At 54.9% G+C, this 13,778-nt stretch overlaps 4 protein-coding genes across 4 annotated transcripts; 1 reads left to right on the forward strand and 3 right to left on the reverse strand.

Moving 5' to 3' along the window:
- Positions 1-251: 251 nt before the first annotated feature.
- PG985_011235 (uncharacterized protein) lies at positions 252-2,999 on the reverse strand (the record flags this gene model as incomplete). Its single annotated transcript, XM_066831002.1, has 1 exon — positions 252-2,999. One exon carries the CDS (start codon positions 2,997-2,999, stop codon positions 252-254), a length of 2,748 nt encoding a protein of 915 aa, XP_066681684.1.
- A 2,620-nt stretch (positions 3,000-5,619) lies between these two features.
- On the reverse strand, positions 5,620-7,714 carry PG985_011236 (uncharacterized protein; the record flags this gene model as incomplete). Its single annotated transcript, XM_066831003.1, has 5 exons — positions 5,620-6,815; positions 6,904-7,049; positions 7,113-7,295; positions 7,356-7,383; positions 7,546-7,714. 5 exons carry the CDS (start codon positions 7,712-7,714, stop codon positions 5,620-5,622), a joined length of 1,722 nt encoding a protein of 573 aa, XP_066681685.1.
- Positions 7,715-9,336: 1,622 nt separating this feature from the next.
- PG985_011237 (dioxygenase) lies at positions 9,337-10,512 on the reverse strand (the record flags this gene model as incomplete). Its single annotated transcript, XM_066831004.1, has 3 exons — positions 9,337-9,607; positions 9,698-10,185; positions 10,279-10,512. The coding sequence occupies 3 exons, from the start codon at positions 10,510-10,512 to the stop codon at positions 9,337-9,339; spliced, it is 993 nt and encodes a 330-aa protein (XP_066681686.1).
- A 1,534-nt stretch (positions 10,513-12,046) lies between these two features.
- On the forward strand, positions 12,047-13,600 carry PG985_011238 (uncharacterized protein; the record flags this gene model as incomplete). Its single annotated transcript, XM_066831005.1, has 2 exons — positions 12,047-12,109; positions 12,140-13,600. 2 exons carry the CDS (start codon positions 12,047-12,049, stop codon positions 13,598-13,600), a joined length of 1,524 nt encoding a protein of 507 aa, XP_066681687.1.
- Positions 13,601-13,778: the final 178 nt, after the last annotated feature.

A 13,778-nucleotide genomic window follows, 5' to 3' on the forward strand; every position in this document is an offset into this window, starting at 1 on the left:
CCATCATGATTCCTGCCCCCATCCTCTTCAGAGGACCTGAGGCACCCCTTCCCTTTGCTTCTCTGACCCAGTGCCCACTACTTCATCTCTCATATAGGCCCCGTATCTTCCTTCCGTCGGTATAAGCAAACTGTCCGCTGTTTCGGGGTTTCTGTGCCCATCCCCTTATACCCTTATACCCTCGACCCAAAGTTCGAGAAGAATAACCAAATGCTCCTCTTCTCACCAACAATATAGACTATTTCTCAACCTCATTCCTCATCCTCCTCGTCGATAGCTGCCGGCGTCCGGCGCTCCGTCCGGCGCTTGGGCCTGCGGTGTCTCGAACTGCTTATGTTGGAGGCGCTGTCGTCGGGCGCCAAGCTTTCCGAATCGTGGTCCCAGTCGCTCTCCGAGTCCTCATCGCCATTCGCCCAGCCAGGTCGCGCATAGCCGTCCCGCGTGCTGTCGCCGCTCGACTGGGGCAGGACGTCGATGCCGTTCGCGCCCTTCCTGTTCTGTATGCTCATCATGAGCCCGGCATTGCGCTGCCGGAGGGCGTTGCGTACCATCTCGGCGCGGTGGTGCAGCTTCTCAAAGGCGTCCTCTAACTGCTCCATGCCCTGGTATATCTCCCGCTCCACCTCGGCCAAAACGGCGATCTCGACTTCTTCGTCGTGGGATACGGCTTGTCGGCTGTACCCAGGGGTAGTGGACGAAGAAAGCGAGATGAAGGAGGCAGGGGTTGCACCGCGACTGTACACGCCCGAGAAGGGGGTAGTGTTGCGGGAGCCCATGCCGGAGGGTGGTCTGTAACCCATGCCGGATCTCAAGTTCTCCCGCGACGGCGGAGGCGAGAACATACCACTGGCAGGGGTTGCGCCCCGGGAACCTGGGTTAGCTTCTGTGGGGGTAATACCATCATCGTCCGCGCCAGACCAGAGGAATCCATCGAAGCGTCCGGATGTAAGGATCTCCCATTCTTGAGGGTTGATGTCGACGATGGTGACGAGAAGATCGTGATGGAAGGGGTTCTTGACAAGGTACATGGCAGTCTCGGCATCGCGAGGGACTTGCGGTAGGCGATACAAGCGCTGCAGGGACAGACCACATTTCACAATGAAGTCAACGCGCGGTTTGCGCACATTGGGGGTGGGTGCCCGGACCGTCGGCGCCAGTTCTTGCGCGCCTAGCAGCAAAGCATTAAAATACGGTCGCTCTCCGTCCTCGAGGCTTGTCAGTATCGCAAACTCGAGCGTCTCATCGTCCATCTCTTGTGGCGGCGGTGCGGGCTCTTCGGCGTTTGAGTCCATCCACTTGTCCACTGCTGATCGGACCTTCTTCGACTGGCGCAAATAGTGTTCTCGGAACTCCTCGGCGATATCGGGATCAAGCTGCACAGGTGACGATGATCGAGGGGGCATGTGGCCCAGTTGCTCGATTGCGTTCGCACCCAAGCTGGCAAAGTCAAAAGGTGGCCACTGGGGCAACTCGACTCTCCCTCCGACGCGCTCCAACACCTCACCCCAGCCCAGACCACGATGTTCCCCGGCCCTCCTTTCGCACATGACGCAGCTGCAGCCCTCTTCCGGCAGATCCCGCGAGAAGACATCCTCCAGGCGATCGAGAAGGCGCCTCGCCACGGACTTGTGGCCCGTGGCCACTGCCACTGAGCCCTGCTTGTGGATAATGTTTTGGTATTGGTCAAGGAGATTGAAGAAAGGGGTGAATAGTACATCCGGCCCGACCAGAGGAGGGTTCGATGGCCGCATGCCGTAATGCCGGGGCAGAACTGAGAGGAAGTGCTTCGAAATAGGCTGCTGGAGGCCGCCGTTCTGAAGGAGGTAGTCTATTCTGGGTACCTCCTGGATGTCCAGGGGCGGTGGTGGGGGAGGAGGTGGTGGCGGCGGCCCCATGTCTGTCATTGGCGTAGCTGCTGGCGTCGGGCGGCCCTCATCGGGATATCTTGGGGTATAAGAGCGCTTCTCGCCCTGTAGGTAATTGGCGGGCGGGAATTGTGGAGTGGTCGTTGGTGTTCTTGGTGAGGAGTCTTGCACGGATGCGGGCGAGTCTTCTGGATCAAGGGACTCTATTTTCCTATCACGTTTCGAGGCGGCCCGCTTCGGAGGAACAGAGGTGGCGGCAGACCTGGCGCCCGCCGTCCTGTCATCGCTTAATACGGAATACTCGTCGTCGGCTTCGAAACCCGGGGGTAATCTGGAGGTTGGCGATTTCTTGTAAGTGGCCTGGCTGGACGTCCTGGACAGCTTCGACTTGTCATCTCTTCTGGAGTTTGACCGGGAGGGCCCGCCAGAGGTTCTTGATTTCGGCCTGTCTGGCACGTCGCTGGATCGAGGCGTGGAGGTGTGGCTTCTTCTTTTCTCCTCCGACATGTCGGTCTCGGGCGGGCTAGGCGGCCTGCCATCTTTCCTTGAACTCGAACTTCGGTGCAGGTTTTCTACCGACTTGGATCTCAGTTTCTCACCAGATCCCAGATCTGTCGGCTCGGGTGTATAGGGGTCGGCCCTCTTGGCCGAGGTGGACAGGTCTTCACGGCTGTTGACGCACTCCCTGCTGTGCACTTTGCTGAAACTTGGGTAGGCGGAGACTCTGCTTCCAGTCCTGTTCATCTCCGGGACGAGATCGCTCATGGACGCATTCTTCTTATGTCGTTCCGCCCGTTCTCGTTCTCGCTCCTGGTCTCGATCTCTGTCTCGGACTTTGACGCGGTCACCACGATCCTTGTCGTCCCGGTCCCGACCCTCCTTCTCTCGCGAGCTGCGGTGGCGGCGGTGGGATGTGGAGGTGAGCGACGACTCGCCGTCCATAAGCCTGGAACTCCGCGAGGACTTGGACTTGTGAAGCGACGAGCGATGGCCATCCTTGTCTCTCTCGCTCTTGGACCGGTCCATCTTGCTGCGCGAGCGGCGGTGTTCGGATCGGGACTTGTCGTCGCTGGCCGTCAGTGCGCTGGCGGTGATGGAGCTGCCCGAGGGGTCATCTCCGGAAGTTGCGCCCATGATGGGTGTTTAAAATCGGACGGATTGTCTATTTCGCGAGCTGAACAGGCGAGCAGGTTGTGGCAGCGAAACCATGAGAGCCCCAGCTGGGCCCGATGGGACAGGAGGTTGCTGGTATGTGGAAAGTTTCTTGCTGCGGTAAAACAAAGTTGGGGTTGGTTGGTAGGTAGGTAGGTAGGTTGTGTGCGATTCGGTGCCCGCCCGTTGAGAAGAATGTGGATAAATTACGTCGATTGTGCCGCTTGTGTGAGGGTGACGGCTTGATTGTTTCGATCTCTCTCTAACCTATGAGTATGTACGTCTTGGAATTGGTATCTCGGGAGGGGGATATGGATATGTTGCTAGGTAGAATGGGAAAAAAGGAGAATGAGGAGTCGATAGAATGCACCGCCAACCAAAAAGAGACGAGGAGTCACGTCTGTCGCCAACCCGACGAGTGCTTGTGTGTGAGTGAGCTGTTCAGCGGCTGCAAGCGAGTTGACGGCCAACACAATTGAATATGATTCGATGGATCCCAGCGGGCATCACAGAAACCCAGCGAAGCACAAGGGTCGGACTGTTTTACTGGGCCTAACCTGGTAGAACAAGGGGGGGCCATGCTACAGCGGACCGCAAGCCTTTTTTTCTTCTTTTCGCAGGGAGAGAAGAAGGGAAGAATCAGAGCATGAGGAGCTGCTCCCTGTTGGCGGGGAAGCCTGGCACCTGGAAAAGTGATGCACTGTGCTAGCACTCTAAAGCACTCCAACCTTGAACATGGGCTTCAAACCCGCGGGGTTTTCCTCCATGGGAAGCTACTAGCAAGGAGTCCATGACACGATTCAGTCTTGTTCGTTGGCCGCGACAGGAGGTACTCTTTACAGCCCTCTCCTATGTCATTAGTCAAAATATCACTTTCTGGTTGCACTTTGGAGCACAGAAATTCCTCTTTGACAAAAGGTTGACTTTTGTCTGGCTTCAGCTCGTCGTTCGATTTAACTCTGTGGCATGCCAATCCCAGCCAACTTGGGCTGGAGGGTTTCGTTAGGTACATGTATCGAAACCGTAGACCGCCTATCGCCAGCAACCTTGCTGGGCTCGGTCCTTTCGATCGCAATCGCAGCTGACAAGCCTCGTCGCGCGCAAAGGCCCAGCGAACCAGTCAGCACTGAATCTCAGCACACAGCCTGGCCAGCAGCAGCAGCAGCCTGACGATGCTCGTTCGCCTGCCTTGCCTATCCTGCACTCCGTACTTTTGGATCTCTCTGGAAATGGAGTCCTCGTTTTTCAGCTGCCTGCCGCCAACATCCTTCTGTCCCATCTCTCGACCTACAGACGGGCCCATTTTGACGATATTGATCAATGAAATCATTCACAGTGCCAGGACTTGCATATAGTTCCTCACTAGATCTCCCCTCCCAGCCCAGCAGCAGCCAAGCGCATGTCACTCACCGGCTCTCTGGCCCACCCAATGGCCGCCCAAAGCTCTCCCAGAATAGCAAGGTCTGCTTTGTAAACGGTACCCGCCCCCCTCACCGCAAGTGCAGCAGGGAGCAAAGTTCCTCGATACCCGCCCCATGATGCTTGCTGCTCCTCTCATGGGCCTTTCCGGCTCGGCTTCCATTCCCTTCCCTTCCCCTTCCCCAAGCGCACTCACTCGCGACCAAGCCCCCAAGGCTGAACGGCGGCCAGGACCCATGAGCGAATCGCTTGCTTGCTTGCTCGCTACCATGCCAAAAATAAGTTCGGGAAACCCAACCACCAACCGTTCTTTCTGTGGTGAAGTCGGACCGTTGGATGTTCACGAATACGGGATTTCCTGTTTGCCTATGGGACCGCCCATCCACAAATCAGGCACTGCATGCTATTTCGTGTGTGCGACTTACTGTACTTACGATGTGATCGCCCTGCGCTCGTCTCCCAAGATTGGGTTGGGTTTGGACGCCGTCATGCTCAATGCGCGCCGGAAAAACGGTCACTAGGCAAAGAAAGGCCTCGATGTAAAAAGCATAAGTCCAACTACTCAAAATGCATGCAACTTGCCTCCTGCATAACAAGCCCGGACTCGTAAAGTACATTGATAGGTCTAGGTAGGTAGAGCCCGTCTTCTCGGTTCGTATCACACGGAAAAGGAAGAAAACGATGCGTTGGGCCCAGGACGGGCGGCCGCGTGTTGAGACACCATTGACTGGCTCTCTCCAATAAGCCCGAAACGATAATTCAAGACAGTAAAAGCAATACGCTGCGCGACCCCTCAATGGAGGAATTCCTTTTTTGGGACGTTGGGGTTGTTCTTCTCGTTCTTGTTCTTATTCTTCTTTCTATATCCGAGATCGCATAGTATACGAAGTCGTCGGAGAGCGATCAAATCATCATCTCTCGGATATTCTAAGTGAAATATAGATGGTCGATGACCCCATGATAAATAACACCAAATCATGTCATATACTGCTGCCGGGAATGTAAAACCCCCTCTCAATCCAGCCCTGCTCCTTTTTCCTGAGCAGTCCTGTCATATCTCTTACTATATATGTGTGTAAATAGTGTGAGGATGATGACGATGTCTAAATCTTTCTCTCTATGGGGACATAGATGATGATGATCATGCAGCACTCTCTTTTCCCTCCTTCATTTCTTTTATACTTTACAGGCGGTCAAGCAGACCACGGCTCTCCAGCATCAGCACGATCTGGTGAACAATGGCGCGCACGGTCTGCTTCTCGAAGTCGACCACCAGGTCGGGCTTAGCGGGGGCCTCGTACGGGTCGTCGACGCCGGTGAAGCCCTTGACCTCGCCGGCGCGGGCCTTCTTGTAGATGCCGCGCTTGTCGGTCTTCTCGCAGTACTCGAGCGGGGTCGCGACGTGGACGAGGTAGAAGTCGCCGTACTTCTCGACGAGCTCGCGCGCGCTCTTGCGGTCGGCCTCATAGGGGGCGATGGGCGCCGCGATGACGGCGGCGCCGGAGCGGGTCAGCTCGCCGGCCACGAAGGCGATGCGCTGGATGTTCTTGCTGCGGTCCTCGCGGCTGAAGCCGAGCTCGGACGAGAGCTCGTGGCGGACCGTCTCGCCCAGGAGCAGCGAGACGGAGCGGCCGCCCTGCTGGTTCAGGGTGACCTGCAGGGCGCGGCCGATGGCGTCCTTGCCGCTGTTCTGGTAGCCCGTCAGGAGGATGGTGAAACCCTGCTGCGAGCGGGGCGGGTGCGACTCGCGCAGCACCTTGACGACCTCGGGGTAGGAGAACCACTCGGGGATCTCGCGGCCGCTTCGGAGGCGCGAGCGCAGCTCGGTGCCGGAGATGTTGAGGGTGCGGGTGTCCTTGGGGATGGTGTCAACGGGGGCATACTCGTCGCTGTCGGGCAGGTAGGTCATCATCTGGAAGGGGACGACCTCGATGCCGAGCTCCTCGCGGTACTTCTCGACAGCGTACTGCGCGTCGTAGGGACCGTAGAAGTCGACACCCTTGCTGTTCTTGCCGGGTCCGGCGTGGTCACGGCCAACAATGAAGTGGGTGGCACCATGGTTCTTGCGGATGATGGCGTGCCAGATGGCCTCACGGGGGCCACCCATGCGCATAGCCAGGGGCAGAAGACCCAGAACACCCATGCCGTTGGGGTATCGAGGCAAAAGAGCCTTGTAGACACGGACACGGGTGAAGTGGTCGATATCACCGGGCTTGGTCAGACCGACGACGGGGTGGATCAGGACGTTGGCGCCATGCGACCGGGCAGCGCGGACAGTCAGCTCACGGTGAGCACGGTGCATGGGGTTTCTGGTCTGGAAGGCGACAACTCGGGTCCAGCCGAGCTTGTCGAAGTGTAACCGCAGCTCTGCGGGTGTGTCTGTAAGGGGTTTCTGGTCAGAACTGTATTCCGCGGGACAATTGCCGGCAAGTGGGGGGTGGGGAAGATAATTCGGTGGTAGTCTTACATCGGAGATCGACAAAGTCGTAGTGCTGGAGACGGTTGATGGCCTCGAGCTTGCCTCCCACGTAGAACTCCTGGGCGGTCTTGTACAGGTAGTCGACAGCAGGGTGCTCCTCGTCGCCACCGAAAACCTCCTTGGCCTCCAGAGCCCTGTTGTTCGGCGTCAGTATATGCGGCACAGGCAAATGCCCCTTGCGACTTGGTTATGCTCACTTGTCAGGCTTGTAGACATCCTCTACGGTGAGGATGGCCAAGTTGCGGTCGTCACGGAGATCGCGCAGGGTAACGCGGGCACCGGCCTTGAGACCGTTCTCGTCGATAGTCGCTTGCGACACGTCGAGGGTGATGGGCATAGAGAAGAGGGCGCCGTCGGCGAGTCGGTTCTCCTTTACGACTCTGAATCATTCTTGTCAGTTGAAAAAGCGCGCAATCGTGGTAGCTTGGAGTGGCACATACCCATTGTAGTCCTTCTCGTTCATGAACCCTATAATTTCAACCAGGTCAGTACCACGTCAGTCTTTGCTCACTCATTCCGTCGTCAAGGCAATGGCGACCCCTGTTTTTGTCGAGATGGCGGGGCAGTAGGAATTACCCCGCCATCCAAGTTGTTGACGTGGGCTGCCGGCATCAACATGTTAAAACTCACCTTCCAGCGGGGAGAAACCGCCATTGAGGATCAGCTCGAGATCGCAAAGCTGTCTCTCGCTCAGGACGATGGCGGGAAGCGTCTCGGCTTCCGCAGCCAGCTCGCTTTGCCGAGGGGCATCGCGCGCAATCAAATCCTTGAGGATTCCGCCGTGGGGAGAGTTGGCCATCTTGAAGAGTTGTGTGATGTGGGATTATGCAGTCGCAACGAGAGAACGAGAAGACAACACACTCGGCTAATAGACTCAAGTGGTTTGAATTATCAAGAAGAAGGGGAAGAGAAGTAAGATAAGAGAAAGATTAACTTCGGAACGGTTTCTTCCTTCACTCTAATTGTAGATGTACCGGCAACGGAGGGGGGGGGGGGGCTCTCCCTCGATACTATCAAAGGTATTACAAATGCCCCAAACCACTGCAGCGCCTTTTTCTTCACGAGTCGGGCTCTTTCGCCGCGTAACAGTTTTTTTTTTTTTCTCCTCGTACCCCATAATGCCACAACGGGCAGTTGGGGATCCCGAAATCAATTGGTTATGCTTTAGCCATGATGGCGTGCTCAGGAACTAGCTTGGCGGCGATGACGTGATGCTGCCATGAGAAGGCAGATTCTGGCCAGATTTATTCTGGATCATCCTCTAGGTTGTCCCCCCTCCAACCCCAAAATAGGTGAGGCGCCCTGGAGGTATTATTCCCTCATGGAGTTCTTCGTGGAGGTACTTGCTGACAGACACTGCACGAGGTGGAGCCCCTCAGTCAGGTATGGGGTTTGTGAGTGGGAAGAGCGTGAATCTGATCTATGCCATCCACCAACACCAGCATCCAGCATCACGTAAGTTGATAGCAGTCGGCAGTAGTAGAGCCGACTAGCGGAGATAGCCTTGCAGATTGATCTGCGATATCCGCTTAGCCGGAACCTTTTAGCCGTCCCAGTCTTGACCGAGCCGCTCCGATTGCCGCGTTGGGGAAGCTAACGGTTGCACCTATTTACAGTTATATTCTCCCTTGTCTGGCTGATAGTATCAAATGCCAATTTTCTGCTTCAAATAGAGACAGGTGGGCGAAGAGAAAAGAGCAACGAGGAATTAGGCACTAAGGCATGATATGATGCATGCATTAGCACGACATGAGTGTATTACTAAGGGCTGTTTTCATGGCAATCCCCCACCTTGCTATAAACGCCCAGCCGCTTCATCTTGACGCTCGACCTGTCGGGTGCGTAAGAAGCAAATTGCCAAGATATATGTTCAACCACCACCTCGAACGACCCTCTCGCTTGCGCCCACGTTATCAGCGCCACCCGCAAGCAAACATGCATGGGACGACCGGCCTTATTCCGGCCTTCACGGAACTGCTGATACGATTCGAAGACGATGCATCGTGCAACATAGCTCTCTGCAGCTTATACAAGCATTACCTAATCCGAATTATATTGAGCTGAGCTATGCTAGAGAGTAGAAACCCAAATGCTGATGTTCAACCGATATGCAAAGGAAAGACAGTGGCTTCGTATATCTCTCCTCCTAGAGCCTGTTACTGGAGTACATATACTCCAGTAACCAGGCCTGCCTCGGCCATTCAATGTAGTGGACGTAGTCCACATGGTAGAAGTGCGTAGAGTTCTCTTCTCTGCTGAATGGCTATGTTTCCAGCCGCTTGATAGGCCAACATGGGTCTTCGCTGGTCTATTTTGGTCTGCTGTCAACTCCACAGCCCTTACCAAAACACAAATGCAACAGGTACGCACCAAATCCATGCAAAGCCCTTATTCGTTCATTAGAGTACCTGCAACGGGACCCTAGTCCAGCTCAGGTATAGGCAGGTGATCAACAAGCTTCATCCGGAGCCCCAGCTTCTCCAGGGCCTCCATGGCATTCTTGTCTTTCAGATCATCCGTCTCCTGCTTTGTCACGAGCACGAAGTCGTGCTTCAGCAGCGCAGTGCCCTCCTTGACCCCGTACTTCTCTGCCGTCTCCTTGTCCACCACGCCGGTGTCCACAATCAGGCTCTGCTTCACTCCAAAGACGGCATCGGAGCTCTCGTACGGGTCGCCTCGCATGTAAAGCGCACTGTCTCCCCCGGTTCCGTATTAGTCTCATGCTGCATGCCTCCACTTTCTTTTCTTTGAGAAAGAGTGCACAAGGGGTAAAAAGACTTACGTGATCAAGTGATCCCACCCCTCCTTCTCAAACATGAAGTGCAGATGCGCCGGTCTCCAGCAATGGCGCCCGAGCTTCTCCAGCAGCTTGCCGACGGGGCCGTCGTGGGGGATGGGATAGCTGACGGGCTTGATGCCCTTGAACCAGAAGCCGCCCTCCTCGTCGCTGAGCATGACGCAGCGCTCGCTGGGCCCCTTATCCTGGCGGCCCTCGTGCTGCACGTCGTAGTGGCCGCTGCTGTCCGTCTCCCAGATGTCGATCTTGACGTTATGGATGGGCTTGCCGTGGATATCTTTCACGGTGCAGATGCAAAGCAGGGGCACGCCCTCCGGGTCTGACGACATCTCGCCGCCGCTGGGCATGGTCGGCGCGTCGTGTGTGTGGAAGGGGCCCAGCACCGAGCCCTCGGTCGACGAGGGCGGCTTGGGGTGGTTGATGCTGTCGACGAGGAGGGAAAGACCGAGAACATCGGAGAGGAGGATGAATTCCTATTTGAAAAGAATGGTTGGTCAGAGTCCGGGGAGTAGCATAAAAGGGCCCAGGCTATGGGTTGCCCTCTGTACAATCAATGGCAAACTTACATGGCGAACATCATTGCTGATCTGCCCGCAGCCAACAAGGAAGTTCAGAGCTGCCATCCATTCCTCGCTACTCAGCCTTGTTTCGCGAGCAAAATCGTGGATATGCGTCACGAGACGAGTCATCAGGTAAACGAGCCGCTGGTCCTTGCATTGCGAATTAATGCGGTTCGTATTCGGGGTGATGTTGTCGATGGTCAGGTCCAGCAAGGGCGGCGCATTGCTTTGGGAAGCCATTCTGGTCGTCGGTATCAGGGCTAAAAGGGCGTAACTCAAAGGGGTACTAAGCAATCAAATCAAGAGTAACGAATATGGTATATGAAGCGTAACGTAGACGAGGACTTGCGAATAGCAAACAGAGAAGACATTGCGAATAAACCCATCTTCTTTCTTCAGTACTTAAGGTTGCGGTCCTAGAGTATACCCCGACGCGGACAGACCCTTATGTAATTCTCAGTAATGCTGTGTCACCCGCGTACCAGCAGGACCAGAGTCCACATCGTATCCATTGCCCGAGGGCCTTTGCTGGACCGGATGGACGCATGGCAACGTTGGCGAGACACGCTAGGGGACAACAAAGCCCCGGAAGCGCCTGATCCTCGCCGTTACAAAGGTTGGAGAATTGCCATTTCCGACAACCCGTCAGCTCACCTCCCGCTCAAGCAAGTCCGTTTGGGCTGCTGATACGCATGCTGAGTGCCATTTGCGTGGGGATTCCAATCCAAGTGAGGGGCTATTTTGGAGCTACTCACGCTACTTTGCTTATCGTCGGGATCAATCCCTCGGAATGCGGGGTAGTTTTCTGCATCTTTCCGGGTAACGTCACTGGTCAACTGGTAATTGCAAGGTATCGATTGGTTACTGAATCCTGGCGTCTGGTAACTGACCTGTGGCTATTCATATGCCAATTGATATATTCTGCGTAGATATATCCCACTCTCTCGGTCATTCGGGAAAGAATCATGGTGCAATTCATAAATTGCCATTGCCTGCTTGAGTCGAAAGAGAACTTAACTGGCAATTATTGGCATTTGGTGGGACCATGATAGACTCCTGTCACTCGCCAAGACAACAACAGCTCGACAGAGTCGCAAAGGAACTACAGGACACAAGCTCAAGTATATCAGCATGTATCGTTTCTTTAGAGACGCAATGACTGAGGAAGATTCGGCGGGTCTCTCTGACATCAATATGTACTTACAAAAGTTAGCCAAGGCGGTAGAAGCAAATAAGCAGATGATCATATACCCATCATCGCATCTCTTGCCAGTGGGCAACCGGAAATCCCGCGAGAACATCTTCCGAGATCGAGAAGCCACTGGCTCCTACCATATCACGGATGACTAAACACCGTTGGGACTAGCACAAGTTGGCATAACGGGCAACAGAGCTACAAATCGCGGAGCAGATCGCTGGCGAGGGACAACTTGGTGACAATGGCTGAGCTGCCAAAAGGAGGGCATCTGATGACAGGACGGGCTAAACATTGATGTCAACCTAGGGCAATTAATGATTGGCATTGAGTTGACTGGCCTGGTTGGTAACGCTGTTTCCAATTATTATAGCATTGGTACGCACAGACCCGTTCGGGTCGTTGACCACCAACAAATATTCACATCAACCATTTTATGCATCCCCGATCACAACGAACCCAACGCTCAAATAATTTTCAGTGCATCCTATTCTTGGTGTGTATCTAATTTGCCACACGTCGATTTTGCATTCAGTATTTGGCTGTGTTCACAACAATTGGCAATACCAGATTTCCATCATGGCTCGACGCAACCACAAGGATCATCTCAAGGAAACCAAGCCCAAACCGAAAAAAGAGCAGGTAAGGTCATCAAATACCCCACTCTTCCAGAACATCCCACTGATACCACAACAGAAGCTGGAGACTGCAAGTGACTTTGAGAATGCCGCCAACGAGCATGAAGAGGCCGGTGGGAAGTGGCGTGCCGGCGACGCTGCCAAGTCCATGAGGTTCTTCCAACGGGCCATTGACACTTATGATCAAGGCCTCAAGGCATTTCCCCAAGATCTGGATCTGGCCTACAACAAGGCTCGCATATTCCTCGAGGTCGCCGAGCATCCTACACTGCTCAGCCAACTTCGCGAAACTTTGCTCGAGTGGCTCCAAAGAGGCTTGGAGGCGCACCGCTACGCTCTGAACGTTGACCCAAACAACGCCGACACGCTCTTCAACACTTCTCAGATCTTGACCAGCATTGCAGAGGAGATCTCCAACGACGACGACGTCTCTGATGAAGAAGCCTTCAAGGCACTTCAGGAAGCGATGGATTTGCAGCAAAAGTGCTTGTCCATCCAGGAAGTGAAGCTGCAGGAAACTCTCACGCAACAGAACCTGGCAGCGGAACAGCCTCCGTCGCAGGAAGCAGACATGGCGGGTACAAGTGCCAGTGCGGAGGCCTCGACGGAACAGGATTCCTCTGGTGAAGAGTACCAGGATGTTACGGTCATTGAACCCGTTACCCCCGAGGTTGTCATCGACACACTGCTCGTGCAGCTTAGGACTCTGACGACATTCTGCAATGTCCGCAGTGCTTCCTCGGAGGATTTGAGCCCGTCATGGCTTCAGGGGGCGGAGGAGCGATCAAAAGAGATCCTGTCCAGACTACAGGTCTTGTCGACGGACCAACCCAAGAAATTTCCAGAAATTGCTCTCACGAAGGCCAACTTCGCTTCTGCATTACTCGAAGTCGGATATAGGTCCGGCAACCTCGATGCGACCACATACAAGACCGAACGAGACGCGGCGTTCACGATACCGGACCTCGGCCTCGAGAACTCCCATGAAGCGCTCATTACTAATGCGCGCTCCCTGATAGCATTCAGCTCAGCACTGTCCGAGATCCAGTTCACGGACGCCCAGTCTCTGGCCACTCTGCGCTGGAATGCGTTGACCGAGGGCATCAAAAGCCTGAAGATGTCGTCTGAGGTACAAGGCATCGACAACGACGAGAAATCATTGAGCCACATGCTACGAGGCGATTGCTCGCTGCAGCTGCATAACCTGCGCTACGTACCCTGGTCACACCAGTCAGCCGCCACCAACGCGGCCCAGAACCTCAAGAACGCAACAGTCTTCTACCGCAACGCGAAGGCACTGTCGTCTGACCCGGAGCAGAAGAGCGTGGCTGGCTTGCGATCTGTGGTGGCAGAGTATATTTCTACTCTGGAAGAAGGCCAGCCTGCCGACATTGGCCCTATCATCAAGTCCAGTAATGGTGACCCGGCATGGGTCATGGAGCAGATGGAAGACATGATGGCTGATTGTGTTCTACCACTGGGTCTTTTCGACTGAAAAGGGGGTGGACCCAAGCTGCAGAACCAGTTCCGTAACAAATACGATAGAATAGAGTAAAAAAATAAGAAAGACGTGATCGTTGAATGCTTGCAGGGATCAAAACCTGGCGTATCCATGGTACTTTTCTTATGAACAAGTCTGTTGACCAGGGTATCTACTCAAAGACGACTGGCTG

The sequence above is a fragment of the Apiospora marii genome, assembly GCF_038362585.1.
Source record: "Apiospora marii strain CBS 49790 chromosome Unknown utg000007l_segment0_segment0, whole genome shotgun sequence".
Lineage (NCBI taxonomy): Eukaryota > Fungi > Ascomycota > Sordariomycetes > Amphisphaeriales > Apiosporaceae > Apiospora > Apiospora marii.